This window comes from Oncorhynchus keta, chromosome 1 (assembly GCF_023373465.1).
Source record: "Oncorhynchus keta strain PuntledgeMale-10-30-2019 chromosome 1, Oket_V2, whole genome shotgun sequence".
NCBI classification, from domain to species: domain Eukaryota; kingdom Metazoa; phylum Chordata; class Actinopteri; order Salmoniformes; family Salmonidae; genus Oncorhynchus; species Oncorhynchus keta.
Genome location: NC_068421.1, coordinates 21,923,841 through 21,947,399, shown reverse-complemented (window position 1 = coordinate 21,947,399; position 23,559 = coordinate 21,923,841). Strand labels below are relative to the sequence as shown.

The 23,559-nt window shown below is 46.1% G+C and overlaps 2 protein-coding genes across 23 annotated transcripts in view; both read right to left on the bottom strand.

The window, feature by feature from the left end:
* Positions 1–1,605: 1,605 nt before the first annotated feature.
* Positions 1,606–8,218, bottom strand: LOC118394600 (uncharacterized). The gene is made up of 5 exons (XM_052509643.1): positions 8,184–8,218; positions 5,802–7,303; positions 3,524–3,668; positions 2,988–3,383; positions 1,606–1,615 (listed from the first exon to the last, which is right to left on the bottom strand). The coding sequence occupies exons 1-5, from the start codon at positions 8,216–8,218 to the stop codon at positions 1,606–1,608; spliced, it is 2,088 nt and encodes a 695-aa protein (XP_052365603.1).
* Positions 8,219–12,655: 4,437 nt separating this feature from the next.
* LOC118376166 (unconventional myosin-XVIIIa-like) overlaps positions 12,656–23,559 on the bottom strand; it is a 220,504-nt gene continuing 209,600 nt past the window's right edge. For 7 of the 22 annotated variants that reach the window (XM_052518612.1, XM_052518616.1, XM_052518586.1 and 4 more), the window contains 3 exons: positions 23,470–23,559; positions 20,141–21,685; positions 18,806–18,953 (listed from right to left, as the gene is read on the bottom strand). The exon at positions 23,470–23,559 is cut by the window's right edge and continues 30 nt beyond it. In XM_052518612.1, coding sequence (XP_052374572.1) covers positions 20,149–21,685; positions 23,470–23,559 — 1,627 coding nt within the window. In that variant the 3' untranslated portion in view covers positions 18,806–18,953; positions 20,141–20,148. The other 15 variants (XM_052518620.1, XM_052518625.1, XM_052518627.1 and 12 more) reach the window with 13 other exon arrangements.

The following is a 23,559-nucleotide window of genomic DNA, read 5'->3' as shown; positions in this document are numbered from 1 at the left end:
ACTCCCTGTTCCTGCTCCTCGCACTCGCCTTGAGGTGTGTGTCCCCAGCCCGGTACTACCAGTGCCGGCACCACGCACCAGGCCTATAGTGCGCCTCGGCAGTCCAGTACGCCCCCCCCCCCCGCACTCGCTCTGAGGTGCGTGTCCCCAGCCCGGTACTACCAGTGCTGGCACCACGCACCAGGCCTACAGTGTGCCTCGCCAGTCCAGAGCGTCACAGTCCGGAACCTCCTACGACGGGCCGCATACCGGAACCTACCACGACGGGCCGCAGTCCGGAACCTACCACGACGGGTCGCAGTCCGGAACCTACCACGACGGGCCGCAGTCCGGAACTTACCACGACGGGCCGCAGTCCGGAACCTACCACGACGGGCCGCAGTCCGGAACCTACCACAACGGGTCGCAATCCGGAACCTACCACAACGGGTTCCAGTCCGGATCCGCCAGAGTCTCCCTCCAGTCCAGATCCGCCAGAGTCTCCCTCCAGTCCGGATCCGCCAGAAACTCCCTCCAGTCCGGATCCGCCAGAATCTCCCTGCAATCCAGAGGCGTCACTCACTCCAGACTCGACCATCAGTCCAGTGGCGTCCTCTAGTCCATGGTCGGCGGTGAGGGTTCCCGCTCCAGAGACATTAAGTAAGTGTGAAGTAGAGCGGGGTCCACGTCCCGAGCCAGAACCGCCACCTCGGATTTATGCCCACCCAGACCCTCCCATATAGGTTTAGGTGTGCGGCCGGGAGTCCGCATCTTTGGGGGTGTATGTTTTCTTTATTATTTTGGTTAGGTCAGGGTGTGACATGGGTGATGTATGTGTTTTTGTACTGTCTAGGGGTTTTATAGGATTATGGGGTTGTTTACCATCTAGGTGTTTATGTATGTCTATGGTTGCCTAGATTGGTTCTCAATTAGAGGCAGCTGTTTATCGTTGTCTCTGATTGGGAACCATATTTAGGCAGCCATCTTCTTTGGGTATTTTGTGGGTTATTGTCTATGTCTAGTTGCCTGTGTCTGCACTTTTGTATGATAGCGTCACGTTCATTTTGTATAGTTTGTTAAGTGTTCTTCGTCTTCATTAAAAGTATGTATTCATATCACGCTGCGCCTTGGTCTCCTCCGTACAACGAGCGTGACACATAAACAAAGTTATGCAACACCCCTGTGTGAAAAAGTAATTTCACTTACACTCAATAACTGGTTGTGCCACCTTTAGCTGCAATGACTCCAACCAAACGCTTCCTGTAGTTGTTGATCAGTCTCCCACATCACTGTGGAGGAATTTTGGTAAATTTAGGTAAAAAAGCAAAAATAGGGGGCAGATCATTTTTTATGGCATTGTTATTCATGGAAATGACTATGATTTGGAGGAATTTGTAAATGGAATGTTGTGAGTAATGAGTGGTACACAGGGGTGGTTGGAATGTGGAACTATGGTGGAGCTGAAACAGGTGGTTGGAGGAAGGCTGGTATTCAACTGAAGCAGCATAGCAACATGCAGTATGTTAGGTGTTTGGTAGCTAGGCACCTGTTTGAACTACTAACAGATTACATCGTCCTCATCATTACCTGTTATCAATATAGTGTGGAGATGACAACTGGAAAGAGTCACCTCACACTGAGGACAAGATGGGGAGAAATAAGGAATGCTGTGAGACATCCACAGACAGGTTACATTTTCATTTTAGCTGTTCTAACACATGAGAATGGGAATGTTGTTGTGTTTACCACACGATAAGCTGTGATTTGGCCTTTAGCACGTACAGGTTGTGTTTGTCTATTAATATTCAAATTAGTTTGAGTTTGGGTGTTTCAAGTGCTACAATTACCTTTTGGGTGGTAGGTCATTCTGGTCTCCATTTCACAATAAATAAACACTTGAAAGATTAGTTTCGTAAGTATACTCAGCTTGCTTGGGGCTAATGTCATCATTTGTTGTTTTTACAAACGTAATTAAATTTGACATTAAAATGCAACATTATCAAGTGAATTAAAATGTTAAATGAATCCAAAGTTTGAATGACCTCGTAACTAATAAAGTTACAAAACAACTTCTAAATATGTTGCATAGTGTGGCAAATGTATCCATATTTTGTCCCCCATAAAGAAAAAAAATGTGAGAAACTCCTCTGTGAAGATCATGGCATAAAAAGGTCAGACTGAGGTCAAACTGAGGGAAAATGCTGTTTCGTAATGTAAACTGAGGAGCAGTCCCAACGAGAAGTTGTCATCCTAAATACTGTCTAATCTGTGCAGTAGATATTAACAATCTTTTGTTGAGACCTTTTGATGACCTCACCACCTCACCAAGGTAAAGGGCAGAGTCCTTTTGGAGGTAAACCACTGCCATATGGTCAAGCCCCTCCCACACAAAAGGTGAGGTGAGCATTGCTATAAGGTCAATCTTCCATGCAAAGCTCTAGGCATGGCGTCAGTCGGCCCACCTGTCTCCATGATTAACAGTATCCATGGGTTACTGAGCCTCAAGGCAGCAGCAGGACCCCTGGGCATTCACCATCCATGCACCATACCCTGCTAGGGACCTACAGTACGGTGGAGGAGGATGAGGCATGAAGCAGGAGGGAAAAGGAGAGCAGAGAGGTCACTGGGGCGTGACGGTGGTGGGAGGTTAACAACTCCAGCCATTCTGCCTGCCTGCAACCATTGTGAGGGAGGAATCACACACGTCCATGTGGTGAAGTAGTTACAAGGCCTTGACAGAACAATGCACATCTAGGGAAAGGGAGGGAATTTCAGCTCGCTGTTTGCTGCTCTTGGCCCAAGGGTGATGTTTCAATTCAACTCATTTGATAAAGCCAGGTTGGCCAACATGGGTTAAATGGAGAATTTGGTGTTGGGGAGCTCTATTTGGGCGGGTTAGGGTCAGGAGTAAGGTTAAGACAGGTTTTAACATAAGGCAAGAGTTGGGGTTTGGGTTGAGTATAGGGTTATGGTTGTGGTAGAGGCTGGTGTTAGGGTTGTGGTAGAGCCTTGGGTTAGGGCTGTGGTAGAAGCTGGTGTCAGGGTTGTGGCAGAGGCTGGGGTTAGGTTTGTGGTAGCGGCTGGGGTCAGGGTTGTAGTAGAGGCTGGGGTCAGGGTTGTAGTAGAGGTTGGGGTCAGAGTTGTAGTAGAGGCTGGGGTTAGGATTGTAGTAGCGCCTGGGGTCAGGGTTGTGGTAGAGCCTGGGGTTAGGAATGTGGTAGCGGCTGGGGTCAGGTTTGTAGTAGAGGCTGGGGTCGGGGTTGTGGTAGAGACTGGGGTTAGGATTGTGGTAAAGGCTGTGATTAGGGTTGTAGTAGAGGTTAGGGTTGTGGTAGAGGCTGGGGTCAGGGTTGTAGTAGAGGTTAGGGTTGTGGTAGAGAATGGGGTCAGGGTTGGAGTAGAGGCTGGAGTCAGGGTTGTAGTAGATGTTAGGGTTTTGGTAGAGTAGAGACTGGTGTCAGGGTTGTAGTAGCGGCTGGGGTCAGGGTTGTAGTAGAGGCTGGGGTCAGGGTTGTAGTAGAGTCTGGGGTCAGGGTTGTGGTACAGGCTGGGGTCAGGGTTGTGGTACAGGCTGGGGTCAGGGTTGTGGTAGCGGCTGGGGTCAGGGTTGTAGTAGAGGCTGGGGTGAGGGTTGTGGTAGAGGATGGGGTCAGGGTTGTGGTAGAGGCTGGGGTTAGGATTAAGGTAGTCTGGGGTTAGGATTGTGGTAGAGGGCTGGGATTAGGGTTGTAGTAGAGGTTAGGGTTGTTGTAGAGGCCGGGGTCAGGGTTGTAGTAGAGGTTAGGGTTGTGGTAGAGAATGGGGTCAGGGTTGTAGTAGAGGCTGGAGTCAGGGTTATAGTAGATGTTAGGGTTGTGGTAGAGCCTGGGGTCAGGGTTGTAGTAAAGGCTAGGGTTGTGGTAGAGGCTGGGGTCAGGGTTGTAGTAGAGATTAAGGTTGTAGTAGAGATTAGGGTTGTGGTAGAGACTGGGGTCAGGGTTATAGTAGAGGTTAGGGTTGTAGTAGAGATTAGGGTTGTAGTAGAGATGAGGGTTGTGGTAGAGGCTAGGGTTGTGGTAGAGGCTGGGGTTAGGGTTGTAGTAGAGGCTAGGGTTGTGGTAGAGATTAGGGTTGTAGTAGAGGTTAGGGTTGTAGTAGAGGCTAGGGTTGTGGAAGAGGCTGGAGGTAGGGTTGTAGTAGAGTTTAGGGTTGTGGTAGAGGCTGGGGTCAGGGTTATAGTAGAGGTTAGGGTTGTAGTAGAGGCTAGGGTTGTGGTAGAGGCTGGGGTCAGGGTTGTAGTAGAGATTAGGGTTGTAGTAGTAGGGTTGTAGTAGAGGCTAGGGTTGTGGTAGAGGCTAGGTTTGGGGTAGAGGCTGGGGTTAGGGTTGTAGTAGAGGCTAGGGTTGTGGTAGAGGCTGGGGTAAGGGTTGAACCGAGATGTAGACGTACAGCTCCGAGCCGGTCACGGGTGCACCTCAGCCACACTCAAGGTACTAAACGACATCATAACCGCCATCGATAAAAGACAGTACTGTGCAGCCGTCTTCATCGACCTTGCCAAGGCTTTTGACTCTGTCAATCACCATATTCTTATCGGCAGACTCAGTAGCCTCGGATTTTCGGATGACTGCCTTGCCTGGTTCACCAATTACTTTGCAGACAGAGTTCAGTGTGTCAAATCGGAGGGCATGCTGTCCGGTCCTCTGGCAGTCTCTATGGGGGTGCCACAGGGTTCAATTCTCGGGCCGACTCTTTTCTCTGTATATATCAATGATGTTGCTCTTGCTGCGGGCGATTCCCTGATCCACCTCTATGCAGACGACACCATTCTATATACTTTCGGCCCGTCATTGGACACTGTGCTATCTAACCTCCAAACGAGCTTCAATGCCATACAACACTCCTTCCGTGGCCTCCAACTGCTCTTAAACGCTAGTAAAACCAAATGCATGCTTTTCAACCGATCGCTGCCTGCACCCGCATGCCCGACTAGCATCACCACACTAGATGGTTCCGACCTTGAATATGTGGACACCTATAAGTACCTAGGTGTCTGGCTAGACTGCAAACTCTCCTTCCAGACCCATATCAAACATCTCCAATCGAAAATCAAATCAAGAGTCGGCTTTCTATTCCGCAACAAAGCCTCCTTCACTCACGCTGCCAAGCTTACCCTAGTAAAACTGACTATCCTACCGATCCTCGACTTCGGCGATGTCATCTACAAAATTTCTTCCAACACTCTACTCAGCAAATTGGATGCAGTTTATCACAGTGCCATCCGTTTTGTGACTGGAACGAATTGCAAAAATCGCTGAAGTTGGAGACTTTTATCTCCCTCACCAACTTCAAACATCAGCTATCTGAGCAGCTAACCGATCGCTGCAGCTGTATATAATCTATTGGTAAATAGCCCACCCATTTTCACCTACCTCATCCCCACAGTTTTTATTTATTTACTTTTCTGCTCTTTTGCACACTAATATCTCTACCTGTACATGATCATCTGATCATTTATCACTCCAGTGTTAATCTGCAATATTGTAATTATTCGCCTACCTCCTCATGCCTTTTGCACACATTTTATATAGACTCCCCTTTTTTTCTACTGTGTTATTGACTTGTTAATTGTTTACTCCATGTGTAACTCTGTGTTGTCTGTTCACACTGGTATGCTTTATCTTGGCCAGGTCGCAGTTGCAAATGAGAACTTGTTCTCAACTAGCCTACCTGGTTAAATAAAGGTGAAATAAAATAAAATAAACAGCTGGGATTAGGGTTGTAGTAGAGGCTAGGGTTGTAGTAGAGGCTGGGGATAGGGTTGAACAGAGATGTAGACATACAGCTGGGATTAGGGTTGTAGTAGAGGCTGGGGTTGTAGTAGAGGCTGGGGTTGTAGTAGAGGCTGGGTTTAGGGTTGAACAGAGATGTAGACGTAAAGCTGGGATTAGGGTTGTAGTAGAGGCTAGGGTTGTAGTAGAGGCTGGGGTTAGGGTTGAACAGAGATGTCGACGTAAAGCTGGGATTAGGGTTGTAGTAGAGGCTAGGGTTGTAGTAGAGGCTACGGTTGTAGTAGAGGCTGGGGTTGTAGTAGAGGCTGGGGTTAGGGTTGAACAGAGATGTAGACGTACAGCTGGGATTAGGGTTGTAGTAGAGGCTGGGGTTGTAGTAGAGGCTGGGGATAGGGTTGAACAGAGATGTAGACGTACAGCTGGGATTAGGGTTGTAGTAGAGGCTGGGGTTGTGGTAGAGGCTACGGTTGTAGTAGAGGCTGGGGATAGGGTTGAACAGAGATGTAGACGCACAGCTGGGATTAGGGTTGTAGTAGAGGCTGGGGTTGTAGTAGAGGCTGGGGTTAGGGTTGAACAGAGATGTAGACGTACAGCTGGGATTAGGGTTGTAGTAGAGGCTGGGGTTGTAGTAGAGGCTAGGGTTGTAGTAGAGGCTGCTGTTGTAGTAGAGGCTGGGGTTGTAGTAGAGGCTGGGGATAGGGTTGAACAGAGATGTAGACGTAAAAATGGGATTAGGGTTGTGGTAGAGACTGGGGTTAGGGTTGTAGTAGAGGCTGAGGATAGGGTTGAACAGAGATGTAGACGTAAAACTGGGATTAGGGTTGTAGTAGAGACTAGGGTTGTGGTAGAGGCTACGGTTGTAGTAGAGGCTGGGGTTAGGGTTGAACAGAGATGTAGACGTAAAACTGGGATTAGGGTTGTAGTAGAGGCTAGGGTTGTGGTAGAGGCTAGGGTTGTGGTAGAGGCTGGGGTTAGGGTTGAACAGAGATGTAGACGTACAGCTGGGATTAGGGTTGTAGTAGAGGCTAGGGTTGTAGTAGAGGCTACGGTTGTAGTAGAGGCTGGGGTTGTAGTAGAGGCTACGGTTGTAGTAGAGGCTGGGGTTGTAGTAGAGGCTGGGGTTAGGGTTGAACAGAGATGTAGACGTACAGCTGGGATTAGGGTTGTAGTAGAGGCTAGGGTTGTGGTAGAGGCTAGGGTTGTAGTAGAGGCTGGGGTTAGGGTTGAACAGAGATGTAGACGTACAGCTGGGATTAGGGTTGTAGTAGAGGCTAGGGTTGTAGTAGAGGCTACGGTTGTAGTAGAGGCTGGGGTTGTAGTAGAGGCTACGGTTGTAGTAGAGGCTGGGGTTGTAGTAGAGGCTGGGGTTAGGGTTGAACAGACATGTAGACGTACAGCTGGGATTAGGGTTGTAGTAGAGGCTAGGGTTGTAGTAGAGGATGGGGTTGTAGTAGGGACTAGGGTTAGGGTTGAACAGAGATGTAGACGTACAGCTGGGATTAGGGTTGTAGTAGAGGCTGGGGTTGTAGTAGAGGATGGGGTTGTAGTAGGGACTAGGGTTAGGGTTGAACAGAGATGTAGACGTACAGCTGGGATTAGGGTTGTAGTAGAGGCTATCCTACTTTTATTCTACTTTTTATTCTACTTTTCCTTTTGGCCTTAGATGCAGGAGCCCGGCTCAATTCAACCACTGTTCGTCAGGTTGACGAATATGTTGAATAGGTTGACTAATATGTGAATGGGATAACTAAATTCTAGCACAAACACTGTTGTTTTGTCCGCCTCGAGAGAACCATGGGGGTGGATGGAGTGGCTTATGATGTCATAGTTTACTCCTGAAGGGGGAATGGATAGAGAAAGGAGAACCAAACCGTAAACAAGAGCTTCAGATAAATATCCTAACAAGTACTAGGAGGACTGGCCATGTACGTATTGATGGTGCATTGATTCATTGATCTTGGTGTTTATGGTGTGTTGAGGACTGCACTGCATGGTGCAAAATGGCCGATCAATATCCCATTCCTTATTACCTTTCTAAATTGCACAGCTAATGTGAAGTACTGCATGACATGTCATTGGACAGCTGATTAAACAGTTTTATGTTGATTCCTGACAAAACGCTGACCACCACACAGAGACAGACCAGGCAGGACCACACAGTACCATTCCTCCTGCCCCCCTCTAGTTGAAGATGAAACATTATTGAACAGCTTGCATGCCAGAGCAAATGACAATTGCGCTGGGCAGTGTGCCGTTGATGTGACACGGAGGTCAGAAGCAGGGGTCACGAGTCAGCCAAAAAACAAGACAGCCTGTCACGGGGAGGCCCAGGGGGAAGAGGATACAGCAGCAGCGGCATTTGGAAGTGTAATGAGCTTGGTGGCACTGTTGCCGGGAGACAGGGAGAACACTGAAGGTATCAGATTCTTTTACATCATCTCTGTCACCTCCTCCCACTTCCCTCCCATTCCTCACTATCCCATCCTCTTATTCCTCCCGCCCTCTCTCCTCTCTCTCCCCCATTCCCCACCCTCCTGTCCCACCCCATTCCTGTCCCATCCTCTTATTCCTCCCGCCCTCTCTCCTCTCTCTCCCCCATTCCCCACCCTCCTGTCCCAATCTTAACCTTCCATTCCTCGCTATCCCATCCTCTTATTCCTCCCGCCCTCTCTCCTCTCTCTCCCCCATTCCCCACCCTCCTGTCCCAATCTTAACCTTCCATTCCCGCTGTCTTTCCCTCCCCTCTTCTTTCTCTCTCTCTCTGGCAAGGGTAACTACGGAATGGGCAATTTCCACCAGTCTCATGATAGTGTGCTATATTGATTAAAATTATTTTAAGTGAATTCAAAGATGGGAGTTAGTAATGTACTGGACAGAGAGGGTTATTTTCCAGTCTGGGAAAGCTAGCTCTAGGAATAGCAAAGAATCCAAGATAGTAGATTTAGTAGAATATTTTTTTTTCCACCTTTATTTAACCAGGTAGGCAAGTTGAGAACAAGTTCTCATTTACAATTGCAACCTGGCCAAGATAAAGCAAAGCAGTTTGACACATACAACGACACATAGTTACACATGGAGTAAAACAAACATACAGTCAATAATACAGTATAAACAAGTCTATGTACGATGTGAGCAAATGAGGTGAGATAAGGGAGGTAAAGGCACAAAAAAGGCCATGGTGGCAAAGCAAATACAATATAGCAAGTAAAACACTGGAATGGTAGTTTTGCAGTGGAAGAATGTGCAAAGAAGAAATAAAAATAATGGGGTGCAAAGGAGTAAAATAAATTTAAAAAAATAAAAAATAAAAAAAATACAGTAGGGGGAGAGGTAGTTGTTTGGGCTAAATTATAGGTGGGCTATGTACAGGTGCAGTAATCTGTGAGCTGCTCTGACAGTTGGTGCTTAAAGCTAGTGAGGGAGATGTTTTTCCAGAAGTGTTTCCAGTTTCAGAGATTTTGTAGTTCGTTCCAGTCATTGGCAGCAGAGAACTGGAAGGAGAGGCGGCCAAAGAATTGGTTTTGGGGGTGACCAGAGAGATATACCTGCTGGAGCGCGTGCTACAGGTGGGTGATGCTATGGTGACCAGCGAGGTGAGATAAGGGGGGACTTTACCTAGCAGGGTCTTGTAGATGACATGGAGCCAGTGGGTTTGGCGACGAGCATGAAGCGAGGGCCAGCCAACGAGAGCGTACAGGTCGCAATGGTGGGTAGTATATGGGGCTTTGGTGACAAAACGGATGGCACTGTGATAGACTGCATCCAATTTGTTGAGTTGGGTATTGGAGGCTATTTTGTAAATGACATCGCTGAAGTCGAGGATTGGTAGGATGGTCAGTTTTACAAGGGTATGTTTGGCAGCATGAGTGAAGGATGCTTTGTTGCGAAATAGGAAGCCAATTCTAGATTTAACTTTGGATTGGAGATGTTTGATGTGGGTCTGGAAGGAGAGTTTACAGTCTGTCCACGTATTCTAAGTCAGAGCCGTCCAGAGTAGTGATGTTGGACAGGCAGGCAGGTGCAGGCAGCGATCGGTTGAAGAGCATGCACTTAGTTTTACTTGTATTTAAGAGCAATTGGAGGCCACGGAAGGAGAGTTGTATGGCATTGAAGCTTGCCTGGGTTGTTAACACAGTGTCCAAAGAAGGACCAGAAGTATACAGAATGGTGTCGTCTGCGTAGAGGTGGATCAGAGACTCACCAGCAGCAAGAGCGACATCATTGATGTATACAGAGAAGAGAGTCGGTCCAAGAATTGAACCCTGTGGCACCCCCATAGAGACTGCCAGAGGTCCGGACAGCAGACCCTCCGATTTGACACACTGAACTCTATCAGAGAAGTAGTTGGTGAACCAGGCGAGGCAATAATTTGAGAAACCAAGGCTGTCGAGTCTGGCGATGAGGATGTGGTGATTGACAGAGTCGAAAGCCTTGACCAGATCAATGAATACGGCTGCACAGTAATGTTTCTTATCGATGGCGGTTAAGATATTGTTTAGGACCTTGAGCATTGGCTGAGGTGCACCCATGACCAGCTCTGAAACCAGATTGCATAGCAGAGAAGTTATGGTGAGATTCGGAAATGGTCGGTAATCTGTTTGTTGACTTGGCTTTCGAAGACATTAGAAAGGCAGGGTAGGATAGATATAGGTCTGTAGCAGTTTGGGTCAAGAGTGTCACCCCCTTTGAAGAGGGGATGACCGCAGCTGCTTTCCAATCTTTGAGAATCTCAGACGACACGAAAGAGAGGTTGAACAGGCTAGTAATAGGGGTGGCAACAATTTCGGCAGATCATTTTCGAAAGAAAGGGTCCAGATTGTCTAGCCCGGCTGATTTGTAGGGGTCCAGATTTTGCAGCTCTTTCAGAACATCAGCTGACTGGATTTGGGAGAAGGAGAAATGGGGAAGGCTTGGGCGAATCGCTGTGGGGGGTGCAGTGCTGTTGACCGGGGTAGGGGTAGCCAGGTGGTAAGCATGGCCAGCCGTAGAAAAATGCTTATTAATGAGCCTCACACACATTTCAATTCAGTTCTATCTGAAAAGAGGGAGAAATATCATTGTAGGAAGACCCCAATTAATGTATAATAAATGTTTAATGTGCTGCCTGCCATCCAGCAAATGTGCAACACATCCCTTCTGATGTAAATCTCTCTCTAGCTTCCGACCCCCTATATTGCCTCTGGCTACTGTAGCTGCAGTGAGAGGTGGCTTCTGCTCCCGATTTCGAATGTCTGCATACCCTCTTGTTTAGGGAAGTCTTCCTGAGAACTCCCATTGAGCAAGAGGGAGCAGAATCACTTACAAATGCTGACACATATTTGGCCTTGCCTCTAGTCATTTCCTGCTAGCGAGCTTTTGGGGGGAGTAGCAGGGAGGAAACGGGGAAGATCACAATTGCATACTCCTCATGTCTTCTCTCCTCGTCTCCTTCTCAAACCCCATTGGAGTAGAAGGTCAGGGACCTCTGGCCTTTTCTTCCTATGGGTTTTGAGGAGAGGAGGAGAGAGGACATGAGGAGTATGCAATTGTGATCTTCCTTGTTTCGTCCCTGCTACTCCCCCCAACAGCCAGGAGTATGCAACTGAGATCTTCCCAGGGAGTCTGAAATAAGGCGTATGGTACACTGTTTGACCCAGGAAGAGGACTCCTGCCATGACACTCTACTAACACCAATCAGAGTCCACCCACAGGCCCTCAGCACCAATCAAAGAGCTTTTCCATACATGAGGCAATTAGAGCGCTACAAGGCACTAATGTTGTGCCTTAAAACAGTTTGGCTGATATATAGACATGGGATGTGGCGCAGAGGTCCAAGGCACTGCATCTCAGTGCTAGAGGTGTCACTACAGACCCTGGATCGATTCCAGGCTGTATCACAACCGGCTGTGTTTGGGAGTCCCAAAGGGTGCACAATTGGCCCAGCGTTGTCTGAGTTTGGCCGGGGAAGGCCGTCATTGTAAATAAGAATTTGTTCTAAACTGACTTGCCTAGTTAAATAAAAGTTAAATAAATAAAATGTTTTTTAAATTGTGTGAAGCTGTAATGTCTGCTTCCAACTCGCACTCTCAAACACATAGATCCCCTGAACGCAGTTCACTCTCCAGATCCCAATCACCTGAATTCTGATCACCTGTTCACACACCTGTATGTCATTATCACACACTATTTAGTTCAGTTCTTTGCATCCCATCATTGTGATGTATTGTTTGTTTTGTAACACTTCTATTCTGAGCTCTGTTTTTCCAGTAATTTAATCCTCCCATGTATGATAGTTTTTGCCTGCCTCACTAACGACGCCTTTTGCCTATTACCTGTCTGTACTTTAGCCTATTGTATTTCCTGTTATCAACATATTGCCTGATCTCCTGGACAACGTTACTAGCCTTTTTCCTGCCTGTTTGGACCCCTGTTTATGACCTTCTGCCTGCCCCTGGACCCAGCAACTTGCCTCCTCCTGGTGTCATTTATATATAAACACCTGCTGCGCCATGCGCTTGAAACCAGCTCTCTGTCTCCCATCGTGTTCATTACACAAACATTCTGTAGCATAGAGATGTCATTCTGGATGTCTTTCTGGAATGTCTGAATTCTGGATGTCTTTCTGCAATGCAAATGTGGTACTTGGACATTTCCAAGAATGATACAGTATTACGTTGCCAATCTGGGTGCATAGACATCCAACAAGAGCAGGCTTTTAAAACTGTTAAATGTATTCTTCATACATAATTATTACTTGTAATATTTTTCAAGATCTTCAGTCAAAATTACCCTTATCTTGATGAATCAATCTCTTAAAGTCTAGAATTATTTGTGTTTAAGTCTTTATTCCAAACAAACTTCCACCAGAAAAGTTTAATGTGAGAAATGTATACTGTTTATTTCATTCAAAATAATAAGCGTAAGTATGTGAGTCACAGATGAAAGTTTTTAATATTTTAAATGAACACGAGCATTTCACAGTTCCAATTATAGCTTCTAACATTCTAAATCAAGTACGTGTGAATCAGACACGTCGAACATCCATTTAGCACCTGCCATCCAGTGGCATTTTACTTGACAATAACAACCTATTATTGCACGTGTCAAATAAATCACTGCTAAGATGCCATGGGTACATTGATGGAAATTATTTGTGATTTTATGTAGGCTAAAGAGTATTTAGTAATGTCATGACTGACCAAAGGCATATAAAATGCCACAAAACCAATAATCAGAGATGTCATCCGCTTTCCTTTAGATAATTACTCATTAGTTTGGCTGGGAGGCAATAATGTGTGGTTTGTTCCCTATGTGCCCGTACCTTTCATACGAAAACAAGTCTTTTAACTCTTCATAAAAAACATGACATAGAAATGCATACATTTTGTTGTTTTATCCTCGTATCTGTCCTGGAACAGAACCTCTAATGGCTGTATTTCTGGTCACAGCAGGAGAGGATCCACAGAGTTAAATGAGGGGTAAAATGCATGGCGCAATCTACGCCCAAATCAAAATATGAGATTGAATATTGACAGTTTGACAGATTAGATCTTGCTCCTCACCCAATATAAATCCATTTTCCAGAACAATTACTAACTCGTCAGCAATTCTCAAAGACCAGACAATTATATGAGTGCCATGATAGAATAAGGCACATCATAAAAACATTGCACATTGACATTCGTCACACTGGTTTTCATCAAGTTATAGTGTTCCCCTATATACAGCACCAGTCACAAGTTTGGACACACCTACTCATTCCAGGGTTTTCATTATTTTTTACTATTTTCTACATTGTAGAATAATAGTGAAGACATCAAAACGATGAAGTAACACATATGGAATCATGTAGTGGACTGGAACTGTAGGTCCATGGAGAGTTATGTCTTGTGTGCTGTGTATTGTAGCACACACAGAGACAATTCAGTGTGTGAATGAAAACTACAATACATTTTACTAGAGTTGTATCACATTTAGTGCTCTGTAGGATGTTGTGCAACCACTTTTCAAACACAGTAAACTAGCCACTGTCTCTACAATGAGAGAGACCGTGATTGAGTGGCTACTTTATGAACTAGGGTGCATTAGCCCTGTTGTAGAGAAAGTGTATCGATTCTGAATGATGGTCTTTGGAAGGTGCAGTATTAAAAGGTCACCTTGGCAATGTGGGCGTGGCTGTCAGATATGTGATAATAGTGGAAAGGGGAGATGATTATTTCCTTTATTCAGGTAACCAGGTAAGCCAGTTGAAAACAAGTTCTCATTTACAACTGCGACCTGGCCAAGCAACGCAGTGTGACACAAACAACAACACAGAGTTACACATGGAATAAACAAACATACAGTCAGCAACACAATAGAAAAAGTATATATACAGTGTGTGCAAATGCGGTAAGATAAGGGAGGTAAGGCAATAAATAGGCCATAGTGGCAAAATAATTACAATTTAGCAATTAAACACTGGAATGATAGATGTGCAGAAGATGAATGTGCAAGCAGAGATACTGGGGTGCAAAGGAGCAATAAAATAAAGTAAATAGCAGTATGGGGATGAGGTAGTTGGATGGGCTATTTACAGCTGGGCTATGTACAGGTGCAGTGATCTGTGAGCTGCTCTGACAGCTGGTGCTTAAAGTTAGTGAGGGAGATATGAGACTCCAGCTTCAGTGATTTTTGCAATTCGTTCCAGTCATTGGCAGCAGAGAATTGGAAGGAAAGGCGGCCCGATGAGGAATTGGCGTTGGGGGTGACTAGTGAAATATACCTGCTGGAGCGCGTTCTACAGGTAGGTGCTACTATGGTGACCAGTGAGCTGAAGATAAGGCGGGGCTTTACCTAGCAAAGACTTATAGATGACCTGGAGCCAGTGGATTTGGCGACAAAATTGAAGCGCGGGCCAGCCAACGAGAGCATACAGGTCGCAGTGGTGGGTAGTATATAGGGCTTTGGTGACAAAACGGATGGCACTGTGATAGACTGCATCCAATTTGCTGAGTAGAGTGTTGGAGGCTATTTTGTAAATGACATCGCCGAAGTCAAGGATTGGCAGGATAGTCCGTTTTATGAGGGTATGTTTGGCAACATGAAGGATGCTTTGTTGCGAAATAGGAAGCTGATTCTAGATTGAATTTTGGAGATGCTTAATGTGAGTCTGGAAGGAGAGTTTACAGTCTAACCAGACAACTAGGTATTTGTAGTTGTCCACATATTCTAAGTCAGAACCGTCCAGAGTAGTGATGCTGGACAGGTGGGGTGGTGCGGGAAGCGATTGGTTGAAGAGCATGCATTTAGTTTTACTTGCATTTAAGAGCAGTTGGAGGCCACAGAAGGAGAGTTGTATGGCATTGAAGCTCGTCTGGAGGTTAGTTAACACAGTGTCCAAAGAAGGGTCAGAAGTATACAGAATGGTGTTGTCTGCGTTGAGGTGGATCAGAGAATCACCAGCAGCAAGAGCGACATCATTGATGTATACAGAGAAAAAAGTCGGCCCGAGAATTGAACCCTGTGGCACCCCCATAGAGACTGCCAGAGGTCCGGACAACAGGCCCTCCGATTTGACACACTGAACTCTGTCTGAGAGGTAGTTGGTGAAACAGGCGAGGCAGTCATTTGAGAAACCAAGACTGTTGAGTCTGACGATAAGAATGTGGTGATTGACAGAGTTGAAATCCTTGGCAAGATCAATGAATACAGCTGCACAGTATTGTCTCCTATCGATGGTGGTTAAGATATCGTTTAGGACCATGAGCGTAGCTGATGTGCACCCATGACCAACTCGGGAAACCGGATTGCATAGCGGAGAAGGTACGGTGGAATTCGAAATGGTTGGTGATGTGTTTGTTAACTTGGCTTTCGAAGACATTAGAAAGGCAGGGTAGGATAGAGGTGCTCTTATTCTCCATGGATGTTACAGTGTGCCAGAACCTTTGGGAGTTTGTGCTACAAGGATGCAAATTTCTGTTTGAAAAAGCTAGCCTTTGCTTTCCTACCTGCCTTTGTATATTGGTTCCTAACTTCCCTGAAAAGTTGCATATCGTGGGGGCTATTTGAGGAGCAGTACTTGACTATCTGCTGCACTGTGCTCCTAGTTACATAAGGAGCAGTAACGGACTATCTGCTGTACTGTGCTCCTAGTTACATAAGGAGCAGTAGTTGGTAATTTGATGCACTGTACTCTTAGTCAAGTACTGCTCCTTATGTAACTATCTGCTGCACTGTGCTCCTTGTTACACAAGGAGCAGTACTTGACTATCTGCTGCACTATGCTCTTAGTTACACAAGGAGCAGTACCAGGCCATCTGCTGCACTGTGCTCCTAGTTACATATGGAGGAGACTATTATTTCTGTCAGTGACTAATTAGGATGCAACCATAATCTTTTGGGACATACAGTTACTGTGGTGGTTGTGGCTACTCCCACACAGTAAACAAGGTTTCCCTGCTAATAGCTGTTGAAGATGATGAACAAAGCACTACTGAATGCATGGTAGGCTAAACACTGTAATAGTGCCGGGTCTCTCCTTTGCTGTATAGTGAATCCCTCCATTTGTCCTCAGACTAAAAACCATTTGCCATGAAATGTTCATAAGAGAGGGAACAGATTTCTTTGAAAACAAGATAAAGGTCATAGTCAATATGAACTTGTGTTCCTGTTTTGAAAGGCCTCAGAGTCAGGGTCAGTGATACTGTTGACATTTCTCAAAGCTGCAGGAAACATCAAAGTGGATGCATGAGAACAGGATTTATTTATCTTTTCCTTTCATTTCTTTTTTTTCCACAGTATGCCCTCCAGAAATGTTTAGTACGAGACTATTTTCTAATGTGCATATTTAAGTCTGAAAAGAGAGACTGGAACTTGGAGGCTGAAACACCAATGCAGAAAATATCAAACAAAAACACACAGATAGAAGAAAATTACAGTCTGGAGTCATCATTTATTTACAATATATTAAAATGTAATGCAAAATTATTACTTATAACAAGTGGTCATTTTGTTCAATAACGAAAATAAACATTAACTATTTTGAAAGCTAGTATGAATCAATACAGATATTTATATATTTTATATATATATAAATATTAATGTGTACAGTCCGCAATGTTATGTTCACTAATTTCTTTGTTTTCATTTTTCCCCCAGGTGTCTTATGATGACTCAGGTTTAAGAGTATCATATAACGACATCATAAAACAGTTGAAAATTCCTTTTAAAAGTCACGTTGACTGCATAGAGCAGGGCTTCCCACACCCGGTCCTGGTGTAGTGTTTCCCCTGCACTACACAGTGGATTCAAATCCCCAACTCATCATCAAGCTTTGATTAGCTCAATCCGCTGTGTAGTGCTGGGGCAAACACCAAAACATGCACCCGGCGGAGGGGCAGGACCGAGTTTGGGAAGCCCTGGCATAGAGAACAAGGGGATGTGATAGACGAGTGTCTTTAAAAATCATGTGTAATACAATCACACCAAACTTATCCCTTCACGCAGAGTATCAACAAAATCATTTAGGCCCCACTTGCCATGTACAGGTGGATAATACACATGTTGGCAGGCCTGCTCAATTCATTAATGCTAATTCATAAATACTAAAAAGACAGCCGAAGGGTTCATTGTAACACCAAGCAACCGTAAAAGCGTATAATATCTTCCTGGTTAAACTGTTGTGCTGTTGTAGAGGGTAGCATTGGTTCAGGACAGAATACTGATGAATCCTACATGACAAATAGGCTTCAGAGACACTGAAAAGGATTTGAATGCATTATATCCAGTTTACAGTGGTGGATTTAACATGCTGGTTGAGGACACCTAATCCTCACCATGTGTAATCCAGTATGGTATGGTCCAAATGTGGGTGTTGAAGGAGATATAAACTACAGACAAACCACCATAAAGCATAGTGTTGAATATCATTCCCTTTGGAAAGCAAAGCACATCAAATGGAAAGAAAAAACAAGTGAAAAGCAGAAGAACAACAACAACCACAATGACAGAGAGAGAAAAACAGCTGAGCCAAAGACCCTCCCCCAAAAGCTTTTCTGCAAAGTACTTAGTTCATTTCAAGTTGAAATCAAATGAGACAAAGCATCTCATAGGGTACACTACACTCAAACCTCCTGGAAATCATGTCCTTGATGGCAGCACTCTTGAAAACAAATTCTCATTTTATTTCAAACATCAAAACAAAAAGATTAAAAAAAGAAGAGAAAGGACTAAAGTTTCATCACAAGCAGTTTGGTGCTGCAGCTCTCTTCTGTTGTCTTCCCGTTAGGAAACATTATTATCCTGCAAAAACAAGTAATAAAAAACAAGCAGATGAGCCGATGAAAGCGTCTTTGTTCGGTGTGGCGCAGCGTGGCACTGCAGACAAAATCTAAGCACAGCTGTGTGGGTGCCAGCTGTAGAGGACCCTACTTATATCTCCCAAAAATAAACTCTGGTCTTTTTTTACCAGGACGAGCAAATAAGAAATAACACAGTGTACACACCTAGTTGCAACAAAGGTTTTTTTGGTATTTATTTTCTCCCTCTTTTTTTCTAGTTTTTTTTCTTTCTTGTCTCCCAATGCAGTGATAAAACATCAGGGAACATTGCTACAGTTCCTTGGCTCAGTTACAACCATGATCATGATCAAATCTAGGAAGGAGGAGACGATGGCTCCAGCCAAGCAGCAGCTGTCCTCATGCAGCTAGCAGAGACAAGAAAGACAAGTCATTATTAATGGAGGTGCTGTTCAACTGGAGGGGCCAGATCCAAGATGGAGACACACAGTCACATGTGACTGGTGAAATACATTAAGACAGGGTTGGCCCAGTGGAGTGAGAGAAACCATTGGTGTTGTGTACTGTACACTGACGTACTATGGCACCTTCTCTAGACCTTAGCAATGCAAGCTGTTTTGTAATAGTAGAATAATAATGACAGTCATAGTATCATGTTGCAGGGTTAGAAGAACAGAGTGGTTGTGAGTGTGTGCACGTGTGTGAAAACAGCACAGTGAGTCCGATCATGCACCACTGGGGCCCTCTCAACCTGCAGCCTGTGTTGGCTGGTGTATGTGTTAACTACGTTGTCTCAGAGGGCTTGTCTTCACTGTCACTGTTGTTCAGGTAGCTGCCGCGTGTATATCTGGAGCGGTAGGACCCTCGAGACGCACCACCTTCTTTTTGTTCTTCCTCCTCTTCTTCCTCGGATTTGTCCGAGCAGAAACGTCTTCGGCTAGGAGGACTGGAAGGAGAGAGAAAGAAAAAGGATCAAAAGACAACTGAAGATAGTTGGGACACAGTGGGGCACGATCATTACCAAACATCGATCCAATGTTCTTATCCTTTATGTAATGTTCGACATTATAAATGTACACAAACACATGCACGGATGCATACTACCGTAGCTTTAGTCATAAAACTAAAGTAGGTCCATTTGTATACCATTTTTTAAACAAAAAAAACAAACTTATTACACAGAGAGAATGTGATGGATTCTGGTTCTGGTTTGTGGTTGAATGAATCTGCTATGCGCTGTGGTTTCCTCTCCAAAAACAGAAGAATGGCACACCTACAGTGCACTGGCTGGCTTCAGTACCCTCTCTCTGTCATTAGATAGTCTTCCTGCAGCCTACCGCTATTGTTAGTCTGAACGGGATTTAACATTCAGGCCTGCTTAAATAATGCAAACTTAGTGTTAATTACTGTCAATCGGGCATCTAAAAAGAACTTGCTGCTTGTGTAAATCAACGCAGTGGGTCTAATTACGGCCAGAGTTAATGGGGCTGCAGGGGAAATCTATGGTGGCCGTCTTAATTGACGACCCCTGGTATTTTCTTATTTCCGGGGCCATAAATCAGGCTGACGTTTGGGTGGAGAACTAGTGAGCAGCACTACAGCTACACCCAAGTCAGCTTTGTCTTTTCCTCCAATCTAAGCCCCTGTTGCTAGGCTAATCGGCATTGTAATGCATCCACAACACGCTTATCTCTCTCCCTCACCCCCCCCCCTCTCTCTGAATTACAGCAGTGCAAAGCAATGTCACAATGATTGCCATTGAAGAGATGCAAATTCAAATTGCTTTCTGATGAGCTCTCTTGAATTAAGGACCTCAATTAGTATTTAGGAATTGAGAGTGTAAATAGAAAACAAAAATGTCTTGAGATGAGCCAAGTGAAATTGTACATCTCTACAGTAATGATGATGTACTGTTGAAGCCCTAACAGGAATAGGTCAAGTAAGTCAAAGTGATGCATCATTCATAACACAACTGATGTGGTATTAGGCTTTCAAAAGGTGACTGGATATTTAGGTTATATTATATTGTACTCAGGAGAGGCTTGACTGAGCAACCTCTCTCTGTGGTTAGACCACAACACCATGCAGTGGACACACTCCTACACTCCACACCAGGCAACAGGCATCACCTACTGCCAGCCTCAGTCACTGTCCGGTCTGTACAGATACTTCATCATCAGGTTGTCCACTTTCTTCTTCCTATTCTTCTCCTCCTTCTTGTTAGGAAGGGGCTGCCCTTCAGCAGGCGTCCCCGCCTCCCCCTCTGGGCTAGAGGCCTGGCGGCCAGGGGCTCTCTTCACGCTGTTGGTGCTTTTGTAGGAGATGATAGAAGCACCAGAGCTGGAGCTAGACTCTGAGTCAGACTCTGAATCCAAGGATGAGGATGAAGAAGAGGACTCCTTTTTGGACATCTTTTTGGACTTCTTGCCTTTGTTCTTGGAGCTGCCCTTCTTGCTGCAGCGGTCCTCATCGGAGCCGTCTGACTCGGAGCTGTGGCTCCTCTTCTTCTTCTTGCCTTTGCTCTTCTTTCCGCTGTGGCTGCGGCTGCTCATACTGCTGGAGGACCTCCTAAAATCCACGGCCGACGCGGAGCGTCTCAGACTGCTGGTGCTGCGCCCGCTGTCCGCCTCCCTGTCGCCTCTCCCCCTAACGCTAAGCACACTCTTCCTGTCGTCCTCTGTGTCGTCCTCTTTCCTCCCTGCCTCGGCCTCTGAGTCTTCCAGGCTGGTGCGTTTGAACTTGATGGGTTTGAAGTTGAGCACCTCGTTGATGGCCTTCTCCAGGTCGGGGTCCAGGTAATTGCGGTGGCTGACGGTGGCCTGCTTGATGTCCGAGGTGTCAGGGAGCTTGTCGTCATCTCTGTAGGAGCGGACGGGTGGCGGGGGCATGGACAGGCTGCGTCCCGTGGAGGAGTGGGGGCTGTAGGCTGAGGAGCGCTCAGTGAGGGCCACGCTGTGCCCGTCCTCCATGTCATCGAACTCGCTGAGGCGGCAGCTACGGAAGTCAGATATGCGCGAGTCAGCACGGCTTACGCTGCCAGGGCTCCTGCCCCCAGAACGACGACTAAGAGAGGGGCTGCTGGGGCAGCGACCACTTCTTCCATATGAGTCGCCCGTTCGGTGTGCGGAAGTGCTGCGGCGGCTCAGGGGACTGGACATACCCAGGCTGATGGTCGACTTGGTGTCGTCCTCTGGGCTCAGGCCACAGCGCGTGGTGGCAACGCAGACCCGGCTGGGGGCCATGGAGGACACGGTGGACTCTTTGTCGAAGTCTCCCCAGCGGCTGTCCATGCCCTTCCTAGCCCTGCTGGTGGCTTCAGTGTAGGCCTGGGAGATAACTGAGCCACGGTCATCATTCCCAGTCTGGGACTTCCTCCAGGAGCTGGAGCTGACTGAGTAGGAGTCACCCTGGGGTGAGGAGCCTTTGGGCTTGGCCTTACGGAAGGAGGTGATAGACTCATGGGAGTCCTGTTCCTTCTTGAGGGAACTGAAGAGGGAGCTGTCGTCCCCTTTACCTCCGATGGAGTCATTGATGTTGGAGTGCTTCCTGTAGCTCAGGGAACTCATCACAGACACTGGCCTGCTCTGATCTACCTCTTTTCCCTCTTTGTTAAACTCTTTCCGTTCCTTACCCTCTTTCCACTCTTTCCCTTCCTTTGCGTCTACGTTTATGGCAAATCTAGAAAGAGGGAGGGAGGGAGGAGTGGCAGGACAGAAAAAAGTTGAAGTAGATGGAGGAAGCGGAAGAGGAGGAAGAGAGAAATAATGATAGATGAATTACAAACTTAAAAAGGAGAGATGAATGATAGGAATAAACAGGAATTAGATGAGCATATATTGAACTTAGCAGGAAGAAAGTAAAGACAAGTCGATATAACAATGATTCAAACTAATGTGGGGTAGAGAATGTCTGTTTGAATTCACAACTTCAACACAGAAAAAAAACAGATGCACAAGATACACATTTAAGATATGTACTGACTCGAGAAATAGCCTCAAACAAAATGTTTTGTTCTAATCAATTCCTTTATGCAAAATCAAAGTCTCTGTTTTGAACTAGTTTAGTAGGGGGGTATTCATTTGAATTTCATGTGTGTAAATGATAGAAATAATTATAGTCAAGCATCTCATTGTGGTTAAATATGTTGAGTGATTCAGCAAGAGAGATGGACACACACTTCCCATGTGTGTGTGTTTCCGTCTTAACCAACACACACAACTGAGATCAAGGAACTGAGCTCTCCTGAAGGAAGGGAGGATGTCTGTGGGGACACACAGTTACGAGAGATTTAAAAACTCTTAAAAGTATTTCAAAGTTGTGGCCAGCTGAAGTGGGGGTGTGGGACAGACAAATCTAGGGCAATCGAAGCTGTCAGACACATCCATTCATCTCAGGGAGAGGGGAGAATGGGAGAGAGGAAGAGGAGGGGGGAGAGAGGAGGGGTATAGGTATGCATGCCAGCTGGCCACCGGGCATGTCGATAAAACTGCCAGGGAGGCGGCTGTCATCAAGGCAGTGACAATAAAAGACAAAGAGGCTGGAGGAAACACCAGTGATAATAATAATAACACCTCCCTATGTCTAGCCAAGTGTTCCAGTCTAATTGTTTTATCTGCATTGGGAGCTAAGTGCTAGGCTGGACGACGTCAACGTCCTGATAGGGGGGGACTGGACACTAAAACCAGTTTGGGCTGCTATGTAAGCAGGGGGAATGTGTGTGTGTTGGTGAAGACAGGACCATAGTGGTGAAGACAGGACCATAGTGGTGAAGACAGGACCATAGTGGTGAAGACAGGACCATAGTGGTGAAGACAGGACCATAGTGGTGAAGACAGGACATTAGTGGTGAAGACAGGACCATAGTGGTGAAGACAGGACCATAGTGGTGAAGACAGGACATTAGTGGTGAAGACAGGACCTTAGTGGCGAAGACAGGACCTTAGTGGCGAAGACAGGACCTTAGTGGTGAAGACAGGACCTTAGTGGTGAAGACAGGACCTTAGTGGTGAAGACAGGACCTTAGTGGTGAAGACAGGACCTTAGTGGTGAAGACAGGACCTTCGTGGTGAAGACAGGACCTTCGTGGTGAAGACAGGACCTTCGTGGTGAAGACAGGACATTAGTGGTGAAGACAGGACCTTAGTGGTGAAGACAGGACCTTAGTGGTGAAGACAGGACCTTAGTGGTGAAGACAGGACCTTAGTGGTGAAGACAGGACCTTAGTGGTGAAGACAGGACCTTAGTGGTGAAGACAGGACCTTAGTGGTGAAGACAGGACCTTAGTGGTGAAGACAGGACCTTAGTGGTGAATACAGGACCTTAGTGGTGAAGACAGGACATTAGTGGTGAATACAGGACCTTAGTGGTGAAGACAGGACCTTAGTGGTGAAGACAGGACCTTAGTGGTGAAGACAGGACCTTAGTGGTGAAGACAGGACCGCTGCAGCATGTGCCATACTGACCTGGAGCTCTTGAGGCTGCCGTCATCTGAGAGGTTCTTGGTAGATCCCTTGTTTTTGGACAGCCAGGACTTGACCCCATCCACACAGTCT

Excerpts from the sequence above, each read along its gene's own strand:
- LOC118394600 (XM_052509643.1), bottom strand. The coding sequence starts at position 8,218 with ATGGGAGGGAAGTGGGAGGAGGTGACAGAGATGAT. Across the intron at positions 7,304-8,183 it reads GAGGAGGTGACAGAGATGAT|TCCCTACTACAACCCCATCC; the intron begins GTAAAAGAATCT and ends CCCTAACCCTAG. Across the intron at positions 3,384-3,523 it reads CACAACCCTGACCCCAGCCT|CCTCTACTCCAACCCTGACC; the intron begins GTACCACAACCC and ends CCCTGACTCCAG.